This window comes from Papaver somniferum, chromosome 8, assembly GCF_003573695.1.
Source record: "Papaver somniferum cultivar HN1 chromosome 8, ASM357369v1, whole genome shotgun sequence".
NCBI lineage: Eukaryota > Viridiplantae > Streptophyta > Magnoliopsida > Ranunculales > Papaveraceae > Papaver > Papaver somniferum.
The window spans coordinates 76,385,055-76,399,509 of record NC_039365.1 but is presented as its reverse complement, the minus strand read 5'-3'; the positions used below and the strand labels follow the sequence as shown (position 1 = coordinate 76,399,509).

The window sequence follows — 14,455 nt, the reverse complement described above, 5'->3', positions numbered from 1 at the left end:
AGAAAGAAAAATACGTCTCCAGACGTTCGATCCAATCATCCAATTTTTCTACATCGACACTCCCATCGTAAAGTGGAATATCAAAACGAAAATCAATTTTCAGATTCTTACCATGAGGTTTAGTTGATGTAGAACTTTTAAGAAGCTCACTTTTCTTCTTATCTTCATCTTCATCTTCTTCCTCTTCTTCTTCTTCTGAATCGTCTTCTTCTGAATCATCTTTTTTCCGAAGCTTCAGGTGTAGGTGTAATGTTTTTCTTCGTCTTCGACTTGGGTGTATGAGAACGAATACATTCAATCAGTTCCTGAAGGGTAACTTGAATTGACTTCATGTCTGTTTGCAGCGTAGCCACCTTTTTTTCCATAGTCTGTGGTTCGCCTTCCTTAGGATCATCATCTGATTTTGTCATCCTTGATCCATTTGTTTTCTTAACGTCTTCTAGATTATCGAGTACCTCACCAAGATTTATGTAGAGATATCTAGTGAAAACCATAAACCACAGGGATTTACCCTAAAAACTAACCTTGCTCGTGATGCCAACTTGATACGTTTTGATCTCCGTACCTTGGTAGCTATTACTATAAAGGCGGAATTCAGAATAATAATAGACGAGAAACTTAGAAAACAGAACACAAGTAGTAATTCGAAAAAAATATCTTCTCTAGATTATGAACAAGAAAACAATTACAATTCTCTCTTTGTTACGCTCACAATTTCTCTAAACAGTGGATCAACGTTAAACTGTTTGCTAGCTTGCATAAGTATTGTTCCAAGCTTCTCATAGGTTTTCTGTGCCTAGTATCTGTGTGTGTCCTTAGCTATTAACCAAAGCCCTTTATTTATAGCCTTCAACGAACTCAGCCGACCAAGGACTTCTATTAGGAATATATTTCCTAAACTAAGAGTATTGCCTTAAACAAAACTCTTCCCTAATAAGGAATTCTGCCTAAACAAGGATTCCTGCCTAGAATAGGATTCTTCCCTCAACTTAGCTTGAGGTAAACTAAGTTCCCTAAAGGAGTACGGATACACCTGTTTCAAATACACTTCCGAGAAAAACCATTCTTCCTTCCACTTGAGCGGTTCTTATTCATGCTTGTATTTTTTCTACACCAGTAATCCTTCTCTTTCTCTTGTCGGATTTCTTAGTAAACCTGTACGGTATGTCTACTTGTATTTTCTTAATTTTGAATTTAAAACCATTGTAACCTTGAACTTGCATTAAAAAAATAAAAATAAATATATATATTTGTCTATAAAAATAGGATGCATAATCTTTGTTTTCATATTCTAAACGGGCCGGGAGTTATAACCCCAAAAGTGTCACTATCCATGCACAAAAACTCCAACAAAACAAATTGTTCACAAAAATCCCATTTAACATAATCTCTCTATATTACCCTTTTAGTAGTTTAAATCACCCCAACAATAACAAAAATCAACCCCACCTTTTAATTTTATTATATTATCGCCACCAACAAACAACCCACCACCAACACTAGCAGCAGCACCACCACCGTCGCCCACTGTCGCCGTCTACCGCCGACCACCACCGCCTCCGCCGCCACCACCAAGCACCTTCGCCTCCGCCACCGCCAACCACCACTACCACTGACCACCTTCGCCGCCACCACCACCAACCACCATCGTCGCCGCCACCGCCAACCACCACGACCACCGACCACCGCCTCCAACCACGACCACCGACCACCATCGCCGAGCAACACCACCATTATCACTGGCAACCACCACCACCAACCAGCCGCCACCGCCACAAAAAATGAGTTTCATTGATCAATATTCAAGAAAATAAGAAAAAATAATGAAACCAAACAGAAAAAATGATGAAACCAAAATTGGTTTCACCAAAATTAAATACATCATAAAAGAAAGGGGAAGGAAGAAAGAAGGAAAAAATGAAACACAATAAGATGAAACCTTCCACCACCATCAACTGCACCACCCCTATCGCCGCCACAGCCACCACTACCATTACCTCCTCAACTAAAACTAGTTTCAACAAAAAAAAAAATCCACTTGTGCGTCACCATCAAAAACTGGTTTCATAGAGAACAGTATTCAACAAAAATGAAAAAATACGATGAAACCTAATTCATTTTTCCACATAGTAATTTCACCAACACAACTTCAATGATGAAACCAAACACACTGACTTCCAAGTCAGTTCGAATAAAATAGGAAAAAATCAGGTGAAACCAAAATTTGGTTTCATCATAAAAGAAAAGAAGAAGGAAGAAAGAAGAAAAAATGAAACACAATAAGATGATACCTACCACCACTGTCAACTGCACCACCTCCATCGCTGCCACAACCACCACTACCATTACCTCCTCACTAAAACTAGTTTTAACTACTTTAAAAAAAGCCAAACATACCCTTTTTAGCTTTTCTTCTTCTTCTTTTCTCCTTTCTTTTTTATTCTTTCTTCCGTCTCCTTCTCCCCACCACCATTACCACCAGCAGCAACAACAGATCTCCACGAACACCAGCAGTAACACCTCTGTCACCTCCACAAACACTTCCGTCTCCTCCACGAACTGACTTCCAAGTCAGTTCGAATAAAATAGGAAAAAATCAGGTGAAACCAAAATTTGGTTTCATCATAAAAGAAAAAGAGAAGGAAGAAAGAAGAAAAAATGAAACACAATAAGATGATACCTACCACCACTGTCAACTGCACCACCTCCATCGCTTCCACAACCACCACTACCATTACCTCCTCACTAAAATTAGTTTCAACAAAAAACAATCCACCTGTGTCCCACCATCAAAAATTGGTTTCATAGAGATCAATATTCAACAAAATGAAAAACAATACGATGAAACCTAATTAGGTTTCATCATTTTCCCACATATTTTCATTCACCAACATAACTTCAATGATGAAACTAAACAAGTCGTCTTCCAAGTCAGGCCAAATAAACTAGACAAAAATCAGGTGAAACCAAAATTTGGTTTCATCATAAACTTAATTTTCATCATTAAAATATTTGGTTTCATGGTAGAAAATAGGCAAGTTTATGATGAAACCAAATTTGGTTTCATCATAAACTTACTGTTTTTCACCAACCAAAAGTTTCAGAATTTGATGAAACCAATTTTGGTTTCAACATAAATATGTCAGTTCCCTAACACAAATATTGATTTCGATGATAAAGATGAATCATCATTTGCTGGTGATGATACATCATAAGGTGGTGGTGTTGGTGGTTGTAGAGGATTGAATGAGGTCGGATCTGTAAGTATTGTGTTGATTGTAGAGGATAAAAGGAGGATCAGGTGTTGGTGGCGGATTTGAAGGTATTGGTGGTTTTAGATGATAAAAGGAGGAGGCTGAAGTAGTGATGATGGTGTTAATGGAGGAGACGGAGGTGTTATTGGTGGCGGATCTGCACATAACAGGTGGTTTGGTGGTGGCGAAGCTACTGTTGGTGATAAATCTGAACAAAAAACTAGAAGAAAAGAGAAGGAGGTGTTCGTGGATGTGTTGTTGGTGAAGGATCTGGACATAGCGGCTGGTTTGGTGGTAGCGGAGCTACTGTTGGTGATAGATCTGAAATAAAACAATACAAAAGAGACGGAGGTGTTGCTGCTGGTGTTCGTGGAGATCTGTTGTTGCAGCTGGTGGTAATGGTGGTGGGGAGAAGGAGACGGAAGAAAAAAGAAAGGAGAGAAGAAGAAGAAGAAGAAAAGCTAAAAGGATATGTTTGGCTTTTTTAAAAGTAACAAAAACTAAATTTGATCATTATTATTTGATCTGGGATTTTTGTGCCACTTTTTAATGAAACTGTTTTAATTTATTATAAATAATGACCGGATTTTTTGTACCACAGAGTTGGTCACCTAGGTGATTTGTCACTACCTTTATATTCTGAAACAAAATTTTCACCCAAGCGAGTTCTTTAAAATATCAAGTACTTGATTATTACTACCTTCATTCCAGAACGAACCAACTTGAAAAAGTCATAGTAATTCATTTCCACATTGAAATGCATATTTCTTCAAAATAGAAACACATGCAACTAAAGCTGTACAAAAAGAAGAATCAGCTACTATCTGTTAATAAAACGCACCAAAAACTTCATAATATCCCATTCACACCTACTTAGGCTAGGCTAATACATCCACCTTCTTTTATTACACAATACTATACTACTATGCTATATATAGAGAGAGACTGGAATTCCTTTTTTTACATTCTACCAAAATGAATATTCGAGCATTTTTCTAACCATCAAGAAGATGTCATGCATTTCCACACCCCTGAAAAAGCCATCGCCCGATTGAAACCACTAGCACAAGGGCAATTGAAACATACATATAACTTAACCCCCATGTTGGAGCAGCATTCACAGATACATTCTGTGTTTTCTGATCTCTGCTAGTAGTTTCAATATCACCCTTAGATCTTGATCTTGATCTCTCGGAGGAGCTTGACTTCTTATCTTCAGACCTTGTACTGATGGAAGTCACCGAAGAGACAGACATGTTCTCTTTATTCACCTCAAAAGTCGAGGTTTCACTGTTAGTAGACTCCGTAGCCTCTTTAAAAACCTGCAAGCAGAATTTTTTTTTTTTACCAATGGTCACATTCAATACGGATTAAATGAGATAACAGAATTACGAAAACTATATTTGCTAGGCAAAATGCTTACATCAGTTGCTGTTGGTTTAGAATCATTCTCTTGTGAATTGCTGTTCAGGTCTCGTCCCTTGAACGACAATACTCTTCCTCTACGAGAAAGTTTCTTTTGTAGACGAATCCTTCTCGGGGCCGAGCCCTGAGCCATAAAGTTCTGCGAACTTGATTGCAACTGCCCATGGCTGACACTGATGTTGTTCACAAGGTTATTGTTCTGATGGACTGCAAGATTATCCAATGGATAACAGAAATTTTCCAAGGTTGAATCAGCAGAGGAAGCAGCTTCTTGGCCAATAGATTCGTCCTTGATGAAACCCATATTTCCATAACTCCCACCATAATTGGTTCCAACACTGTCATATGCAAAAGCAGTTTGTATCTGTGGAAAATCGTTTGCGCTCGATGGCTCAGTAAACCACCATGCGTCCTTCAAAGTCAAAGAGTTCTGCACACAAGGACATGATGTGGAAAGAATCAATTACCAGAGATAATGATTAGTTAATGACCCAGTCGACGAAACAAAAGAATCTCAAGGACTAAAAAACACTTGATACTAAATCACAAGTTTTTGTGGGCTTATACCACCACCGTATTATATATACTGGGACTTGTCAAAAATTCTACCTGTGCTTGTGCCACTTCAGTGTCTGTGTCACTGCATGATCCACTATCCTTGCCAGATGCATAGATCTGAGGTCTAGCTTCTAACGAAGTAATATGAACACCGAATGGGCCGTCCTCAAGACCTGAGTTCTTCAGACTAGTGGAATCTTCGCACGAGTTCTCATCAAGGTTATTGAGAACTTCATCCAAAAAGTTTGAAACAGATGTATCGTCCATACAATCCTGAAGCAGCATCCCGTTGTACTCATTGCTGAAGTCATTGGCAAAATTGAAAGCCATGTCATACGATCCCAAGTCAGCTTGCATCTGAGATTGCAACGGTGAGAAAACCTTGGAATCCAATCGCTCAAGTATTGGGACCGTAGAAATCCTTGAATCATCATGCGGTACTGGATTTACCTGAAAAGTGATAACAAACAAGATCCTTTTTAGCCTTTGCGCATACGGCAAAAGTGTGATGCACAAAAATACTACGGAATTACTGAGTTCCTTAAAATAATTAAGAAATATGAAATATTATATAGAGTAAATAAGAAACAGAAATGCCAAAGTTCTTCCTCACCTCACAAACACCTTTCACCGTTACACGATCTTCCACATCAGAAGCAGTGTTACTGTTGCAGTGGCTCTCTTCAACTAGATCATTGGAGGCGGTGTTATCTGGTTTATCAGCCTCAGTATCAAACTGCTGCTTTCTGAATTGAAGATTTGATCCCGACGTTTCTTGGACCACTGTATGGCTTGAAGGTACCTCTTCGAGAGAAGATTTGGTTGGAGTAGGACATGAACCAGTAGGTTCCATATCATCTCCATTAGATTCAGTCTCCTCGTCTGGCTTGTAAAATAGGCGGCAGAGAACAAAGGATCCCTACAGGAAGTGGAAAAACAAAAGGAGGACTAATTAACTAACGGGTTAACACTTGTACAATATATTATTACAAAACCGAAATCATTAAATAGCAAACAAAATTAGCATTGACAAGGATAAGGACACCGTTGAAAGTTCAATCAGTTTTTACTTTCCAAATATTCCATGTATAATGTTAAAGATTACATCCTAACCTGGTTTCATATACTGTAAACTAGCTTGAGAAAAGCATTTTGGGAACTGACGAAGTAAGCAAAAACGATATATTAAGATAGGTGGCCTGGAGTTTAAAGTGATTCTATCACTAACACCCCATGCTGCTAAATGACACACTTCTCTTTCTCATTCTATAGTTACCCAGTGAACTCTAATCTACAGATTTCTAAAAATATATCCATTTTTTGGCTCTATCAAATGTAGTTTCACAAGATGTCACAAAGATGAAGTCAGATTAGGTTAAAACGCTACAAAAACCAAACTTTAGTTATACCAAAAGCTAATAGCTATAGAAATTTTAACCAGAACTACACAATTAGAGAGTAAGAAATCATACCGGCCCGAAGTTCATCCGGTATTCGTGCATTTTCCAAGGGGTTCTATCACCATGAGGAGCTCTACCGCGGTAGAAAACTAGGGTTTTCTTCATACCAATCAAATTGGAGTTGGATTTAATAGTTCTATCCTTTCCTGTAGCTTTCCAATATCCAGCTTCAGTTGCTCTATTAGAACGACGACCATTCGGATACTTACGATCTCTTGGGCAAAAGAAGAACCACTCCATATCAGGAGATTTTATCACAGACAAATCTGAAAACAAAACCAAATAAAAAAAATTTACTCAATTTCAACAAAACCCTAAAAATATGATTTTGATATCTAATCAAGAAAATTTCAGAAAACCATTGATTTAATAATATCTAAAAATAATTAAAGGAGAAGAGAAGGGTTTTCTCTTACTAGGTAAATCCCAAGGTTCCCACTTGCAAACATCAATTTCACGAATAGCTTCTACCTCGGATTCTCTCCCCTTGATCTTCAACCTCAAATAATGATTCACTAATTCTTTATCTGTTGGACTAAATCTGAATCCTAAAGGCATAGATTCTAAAGATATTACCGCCATCTTTTTTTTACTCTTTGTATAACAAAACCAAAATTAAAAATCACTCCCAAAATCTAATCCAACCAAATAAAAAGAACAGAACCCAGAAATTTGTAAACTTAAAATCTAAAGGAATCAACTTCAAATCAAAAACTTTAATTTTCTCTCTCTCTTCTTTCCATGTTTTCTGTAAATGACGAAGTAGAAAAAAAGAGCTCTGAAGTAGAAGACCAAGTGGAGACGCGTTTTATTCCCCTAACGATTACCCATGCTCAGTTATACCCTTACCGTTATCCATAACTACGGTAATACCACACCAGTATAAGTAAAATCGTCGATATTTGGACGTGGCAAATAAGGGTACAATAGGGTAAAAAAAGTGAAAATTGTCACTAAACGAATAAGAATATGCCACGTAGGATCCTTAAAGTCATCCTTTCCGTACTGGGACCGGAAGCGTGTATAGTGCGCGTAATACTGTATATGAATCTTCCAAGAAGGAGACGAGTTTTGCTTCTTGGTGTTGTCGTGTGATATCAGGATTCTGTGCCTTGCGGCGTATGCAATTAACCATCATATTTCCATAGGACACGTCGGTGTGTGCCAACGAGGTCCAATAGTCAACTTTTATTTTCATTTTTGAAGCATGAATTTTATCAAATAATCCTAATATCAACAGAAATGAATCAATTTGATCATACTAACTTGGTCAAATATTTTGTGGGTCAAATAATTTGAACAAATATTATGAAATTTGATCTTATTACACAGTATAATTTAATATTACGCGTTGGTCCAAAATATTATTGTTTGGTTATAGGATGGCATAAACCTCCCAAAATTAATTTATTTTAATTATTATAATATTCTTTTATCCATACATATATATAAGAAAGAAGAAATCAGTTCCAAATTTATTTTTTCTCTCCTTTCTGGTCTCATCTTAGCTCTCGGGGAGTTTTCTTTTCTGCTGCTCAACTGCTGTGAATTTTTCCTAGAGTTACGAAGATTGATCTAGACCTATGAAGATTTGATTTGATTACGAAGATTGATTCGATTAAAGAGATTAATTTGATTTTTGATTATGAAGATTGATTCAATTACAGAGATTAATTCGAAGTTTTATTTTTGGAATTCTTCTTGATTTTGGTGAGTTTCATACTCGTTGATCTTTGTGATTTAGTTGAAATCAGTTTTTTGCGTAGCAGATCATCAAAAATGTTCAGTTCATTATGAATCATGAACCGTTTTGTGTTTTTTTAGTAGGTTGTGATCTATGTTAATTTTCTAAAATAGTCGTTCCTTTGTTTTGACATGTATTTGGGAAGAATATTTTTTCATTGTAGATTAGTCAATTACTTGTTGTTTTTCTGAGTTTTGAGTTATTTATTGATATGCGAAGATTACTATGAATTAGATTTATTTGAATCATTTGTTTTGTGCAGTTCATTACTGTGGATTAGGTTTTTTTTACCATCGGTTTGATTTGATTAAATTTTTTTCTATTAAGAATAAGGTGTTTATTTGAAAGAATGAACTCTTTTTGTTAAGAATAAGGTATACATCTGAAAGAATTAACATTTTTGTTAAAAATTAGGTATCATCTGAAAGAATAAAACATCAGAATAAGGTCTCCATCTGATAGAACGAACTCTTTTTTTGTGTGTCATTTTAAATATTGAACTCTGGTCTATATTTTTTGTTTGAGTTCATTTCTTTATGTGAACCTTCTTATTTTGTTTTTCCAGCTTTAGTATGTTTCTTTCAAGCTGTTTTGCAGTAATGTACTATAAAGGACATGTCATTCTTGTTGAAGTTTTTCTACAGTTTTTGCTTATTTGAAAATGTATGCTTGTGATTATTGGAGATCCTTGACTTCTCAGATCATAAGTTTTAGTCATGGTGAAGATTGTGAGAAAATGTTTATCAGTTGTAATTCTACTCTCCAAGGTCTAGTTATTGTTTCATGTTTGAAGCATCTTACACATTTTGATTTGTCAGTTTAGGAGGTTTTTATGGTGCTTCTCCCAACTCTTCCTCTGGCATTTTTTGCAGTGTCTCAATGATGATGAATCATGTAGTGAGTTTACTGAGACTTTAAAGATTAAATACCTGACTGAAGGGATTGAAGTATTAAAACCTCTTTTGCCTGATGGTTGGGAAGACATTTTTAAAGGTCCCGGTCAAGTTTTTCATGGTGATGTTGAAGAAGTACATTTTAGCTATCCAAAAATATTGTATGTATTAGAGCATTACTCGGTCGAACTCACAAGTGTTGTTATCTCAAGCTTGTTGTAAAATTTAGTTCATCGAAACTATATCTTGATTTCAAGTCTACATTTAGTCAAGTCTCTAATTAGAATTTGAAGTGTGTAGCTGAGTATCAGACATCAATGTGCTCAACCGTTTGAAGGCGAAGATCAATTGAAGACATTTGGACTACTTCATCGAGAAAAGGTATGTGAAGACTGAAACATCCTATTACTCAAGTTTTCACCCATTATATCAATGAGACTAAGTCGCATGACTAAGTGGACTTTAAAGCACTGCACAATAGAAATTTTGAGTCAAGTTTATCATGTTAATTATTCTCGAAATATGAATGACTAAGCTTAAGAACATTTGTTCAAAACTTGATGAATTTGGTTAGGAACAATTTATTGTTTATGACCTAAATCATGATTCAAGTTAATCATTTGAAAATAGCCTGGAACAGTGGTATGTTTCATTGATGTTATTCGGGAATGTTTCAAATCGATTATTAGAGAGATATAGAACTACTGTAAATATGGATACATGACAGTACATATACCAGTTCACGTACTGGCGTAACTGTTATAGGTCCGGAGCCATAGTACACGTACTACACGTACCGTCATAACTATAGTTCGGCAACGACCTTTGGTACACACACCCGATATGGATACCAAAAAGTTTTGTTGACTCGTAAACTCAGGAAAATGCACATACCTAGTATGGATACCGAAAGTTCCTGAAATGTTTTTGTCTTAAGGGTACACATACTCGGTATACATTATTAGAGCATTGCTCAATCGAACTCACAAGTGTTGTTATCTCAAGATTGTTGTCAAATTTAGTTGATCAAAACTATATCTTGATTTCTAGTCTACATTTAGTCAAGTCTCGTATTAGGATAGAAGTATGCAGTTGAGTACCAGACATCACTGTGTTCTGCCGTTTGAAGGCGGAGATCAACCGAAGCTTTTGGATAACTTCATGAACAAAAGGTAAGTGAAGATTGAAGCACCTATTACTCAAGTTTTCACCTTTCTATCTATAAGACAATGTCGCATGACATGACTAAATTGAACTTCACATGCACGACATAAATTTCAAGTCAAGTTTATCTTGTTAATTATTTTCAAAATACGTTGACTAAGCTTAAGAACATTTGTTCATACTTGATGAATTTGGTTAAGAAAAATTTATTATTTATGACCTACATCGTGATTCAGGTTAATCATTTGAAAATAACCTGAAATAGTGGTATGTGTCATTGATGTTATTCGAGAATGTTTCAAATTTGATTATTAGAGAGATATAGAACTACTGTAAATCTGGATACAGGACAGTACATGTACGAGCTTACATAATGGCGCAATTGTTATAGGTCCGGAGCCATAATACATGTTGAAAAAGCGGGGGTAACAACCATACCCAATAATTCGTTCGGCAATATGTATGGACTAAACTCCAATATAATTCTGAGAGCACCAACTTTAAAGTGAGACTCAATCAAGAAATATATCAAAGAGATTTATCTCTCTTTCTCAATACAATCAGCAAACCGATCAGAGTCAAATCCGTGAGCCTGATTGATATGAGAACTAACTTGGACGGTACCAAAGACCAATTCCCAAGTGTCAATCAAGTTCTATCCAACAATCAAGGTCGGATTTATCAACTGATTGAACTATGCACAGCCTGTGATATTTCAATTATATAAACAAATATAATGCGGAAAAGAAATAATACAAATACCAGAAATTTTGTTATCGAGAAAATCACAAAAGCAGAAAAACCCCGAAACCTAGTCCAGATTTGAACACCACACTGTATTAAGCCGCTACAGACTCTAGCCTACTACAAGTTAGCTTCGGACTGGAATGTGGTTGATCCCTAACCAAGTCTCACAACGGTTAAGGTACAGTCGCGTTCTTATGCCTCTGGAACCATATCGGATTCTGTGCACTTGATTCTCACTCATAACTAAGAGTTGTTACAACCCAAAGTCGAAGACATATAAACAAATTTGTCTCCCACATATATGTCTATAATTTATTCTTTTTGTTCCGTATTTTGATACAAAGATCAAGGTGAACAAGAACCAACTAATAATTCGGTCTTATACTCCCGAAGAGCAGCCTGGAAATATTAGTCACCTCACAATAACCTAACTGGTTAACAGAAGAAGTTATTACGGAATCACAAGAGTCTGAGACGAAGAACTGTTGTGGTTAGTTTTTATATCTTACCTATCAGAGACGAATCTCGAGCAAATCTTAGAGAATATAAAACTCAATACGATAGAACAAGTATGATCAGAATACGCAACTACAGAGAAAATAGTTAGATCTGGCATCACGAATCCAAAATGAAGTCTTCAAGTCGTTAACCTAATAATGGTTTTGGAAAACCTATGTTAAAGGAGAATCGATTCTAGTTTGTAACTAGGACACAAGAAAGCGTCGGGATTATATTTTCCAGTTGCTAGAGTTCTCCCTTATATAGTCTTTCAAATCAGGGTTGCTTACAATCAAAGCTAAGATAGCTTAGTAACAAAGAATTCAATGATCACCATTAGATGAAATCCTGATTTAAGATTCAAGCAAAGTCCGCTTAGAAATTAAGCAATCAATCTCCACCGTTAGATGTCTTACCTTGTTACACACAAATGAAATATACTTATATTTAGATATGACCAACTGTACCAAAATGTGTATATTGGGTTGGATCAATAACAGTTAACCGAAGTTAGCCATATTAACACTTTGACGTAGATGTGTTCATCTAACACTTCTAGATCAAATATGATGATCAATCAATCATGATAGATAACCAAATGAATCTAATTGTATTTCAAATAGAGTTGTTCAATTGTTCACTATCTCATAGAAATATTCATTAACAAATTGAAACGAAATCGGTTTGATTCACAAACGTACAAAGTACTTATACAAGAATCAATTCATGAACATTAAGCCACGGTTTGCAAAGTTAATTTGCATTCCTTAAATCATAAATGTTTTAGTTCATGAACACGAGAATCATACATAACCGATTTTAAACTTAACCACTGTGTACGCAAACTGGGTACGCGAACAGCAGCTCCGGACCTTGGCCTAGTCAAGCCATTAGCAAACCCGGTTCGCGAACAACCGTTCCGGACCCAACTCAGGTAAAATCATTTTCATACTAGGTATGCAAATAAGAGTTCGGTCCTTCCCAGTAAATCCATTTGCATACTAGGTATGCAAACAAGAGTTCCGGACCTGAATTATCACAATACAGTTCGCATACTGGATATGCATACCGTGTTGTATACAGACATGGGTAATCGTTCTAAAATCTTATTTCAAGATAAAGATATCTCAAGTCATACACAAAGGATCTTCCGTTTAATCTAATAAACTCATTTGCCTGGTTAGATCAATCTATCCAATAACTACCAAAGCAGTTAATTTAAGATTCGCAATCAATCAGTATAGATCTCAACGAGAAACTATAAAGCGATGCGGATCTCATGCAACTAATCAATCGAATAAATCCGATTCCAGTTGGAACCTAAACGATCAAGGTTTGGGAACACACAAAGATATGAGAACTAATAAGAAATCTTTTTCGTTTTCAAATCTTCTTTAATATTCAATAAAAACCTGCACAACACCACTTGAATCTCTTGTGATCAATCACACACATAACGAAGTCTGTTAATAATGGATTATCACAAGATGTCTTTAGATCTAACAACAGTTCTAAAGATCCCGTCGATACTTCGATCTAGTTTGAGTGAATCTTATATCAGAAGAGAAGATTCTCAAGAATAAAAAAACTTGGTGCAATCAAAGTTTCAACAACCGTTAGTCAATCAAATCAATCTAAAACTAATAACACTGTAATTATCTAGTTTCCCACCAACGGTACTCGTAGAGATTCTTGATCCCACGGAATTCTTTAGACGAGCGGTCGTAAGAGATTTCACCTACTTAGGATACTTTCCTCTCCGAATAGACGACTCCACTAGAAACAACAAGAAATGAAGTTTTCCTGGATCTTAGGATGGTTTGCTAGAAATGCGAACTTAGGTATTCATAGACCAAGGATGTTTGGACACCAAAGAATTTCCAAAACCGAAATTATTCTCAAGATATGCAATGAATGGCGAAATTCGGTGTTCCTAATTCCAATAAATGCTTGTCCAAAATTTATGAAATCTGTCAATAGAAAATCTCCAATTAGTAAATGCACATTACTAAATTTTATTCTCTAGAGATATGCATTTAATTGATGGTAATTAAAGCATATAAAACCGAAAACCTTAATTAAAAGATTCTCAATTTATTTCGGCACAAGATCTCCTTGAGCGCTAAGGAATATCTTTGAACAATAAATGATAAGAGTTACTGTACATGTCCAAAGTATGTTGACATCTTTTCATTGTAAATCCTTATTCATATTTACATGGATTTATATTCTTGGAATCAGTTATACCACACTTCCAAACAAGTTTAGAATTGGTTGACCTATATTCCAAGATAACTATGTGATTGATCAAATATCAAATCACATACATGGCTTCAACCAGTTCTACCAATAACTAGGATCGGTTATAATTTAACATGGAAATACTTGTGATCGGTCACACAAGTTACCAGGATTGGTTCCATATTCCCGTGTATTGCTTGTGATCGGTCACACCAGTTACTAGGACCGGTTACACCAGTTACCAAGACCGGTTACCAATTACAAGTATCGATTACACAACACTCTGTGATCAGTCACACCAATTACTAGGATCGGTTACACAATTTGCTATGATCGGTCATGCCAATCACAAATATCGATCATACCATCTCATGGTGATTACTTAGGATCGCTTACACCAATTAATCAAAACTAGTCATACCAAATCATTATGGTTAGTTATACCAAGATACGTAACATAGTTACGATCGG

The 14,455-nt window shown here is 36.0% G+C and overlaps 1 protein-coding gene across 1 annotated transcript; it reads right to left on the bottom strand.

The window, feature by feature from the left end:
• Window positions 1-3,976: 3,976 nt before the first annotated feature.
• Window positions 3,977-7,473, bottom strand: LOC113301652 (protein NTM1-like 9). Its single transcript, XM_026550440.1, has 6 exons — window positions 7,114-7,473; window positions 6,710-6,963; window positions 5,851-6,156; window positions 5,289-5,687; window positions 4,678-5,109; window positions 3,977-4,576 (listed from the first exon to the last, which is right to left on the bottom strand). The coding sequence occupies exons 1-6, from the start codon at window positions 7,277-7,279 to the stop codon at window positions 4,268-4,270; spliced, it is 1,866 nt and encodes a 621-aa protein (XP_026406225.1). The 5' UTR covers window positions 7,280-7,473; the 3' UTR covers window positions 3,977-4,267.
• Window positions 7,474-14,455: the final 6,982 nt, after the last annotated feature.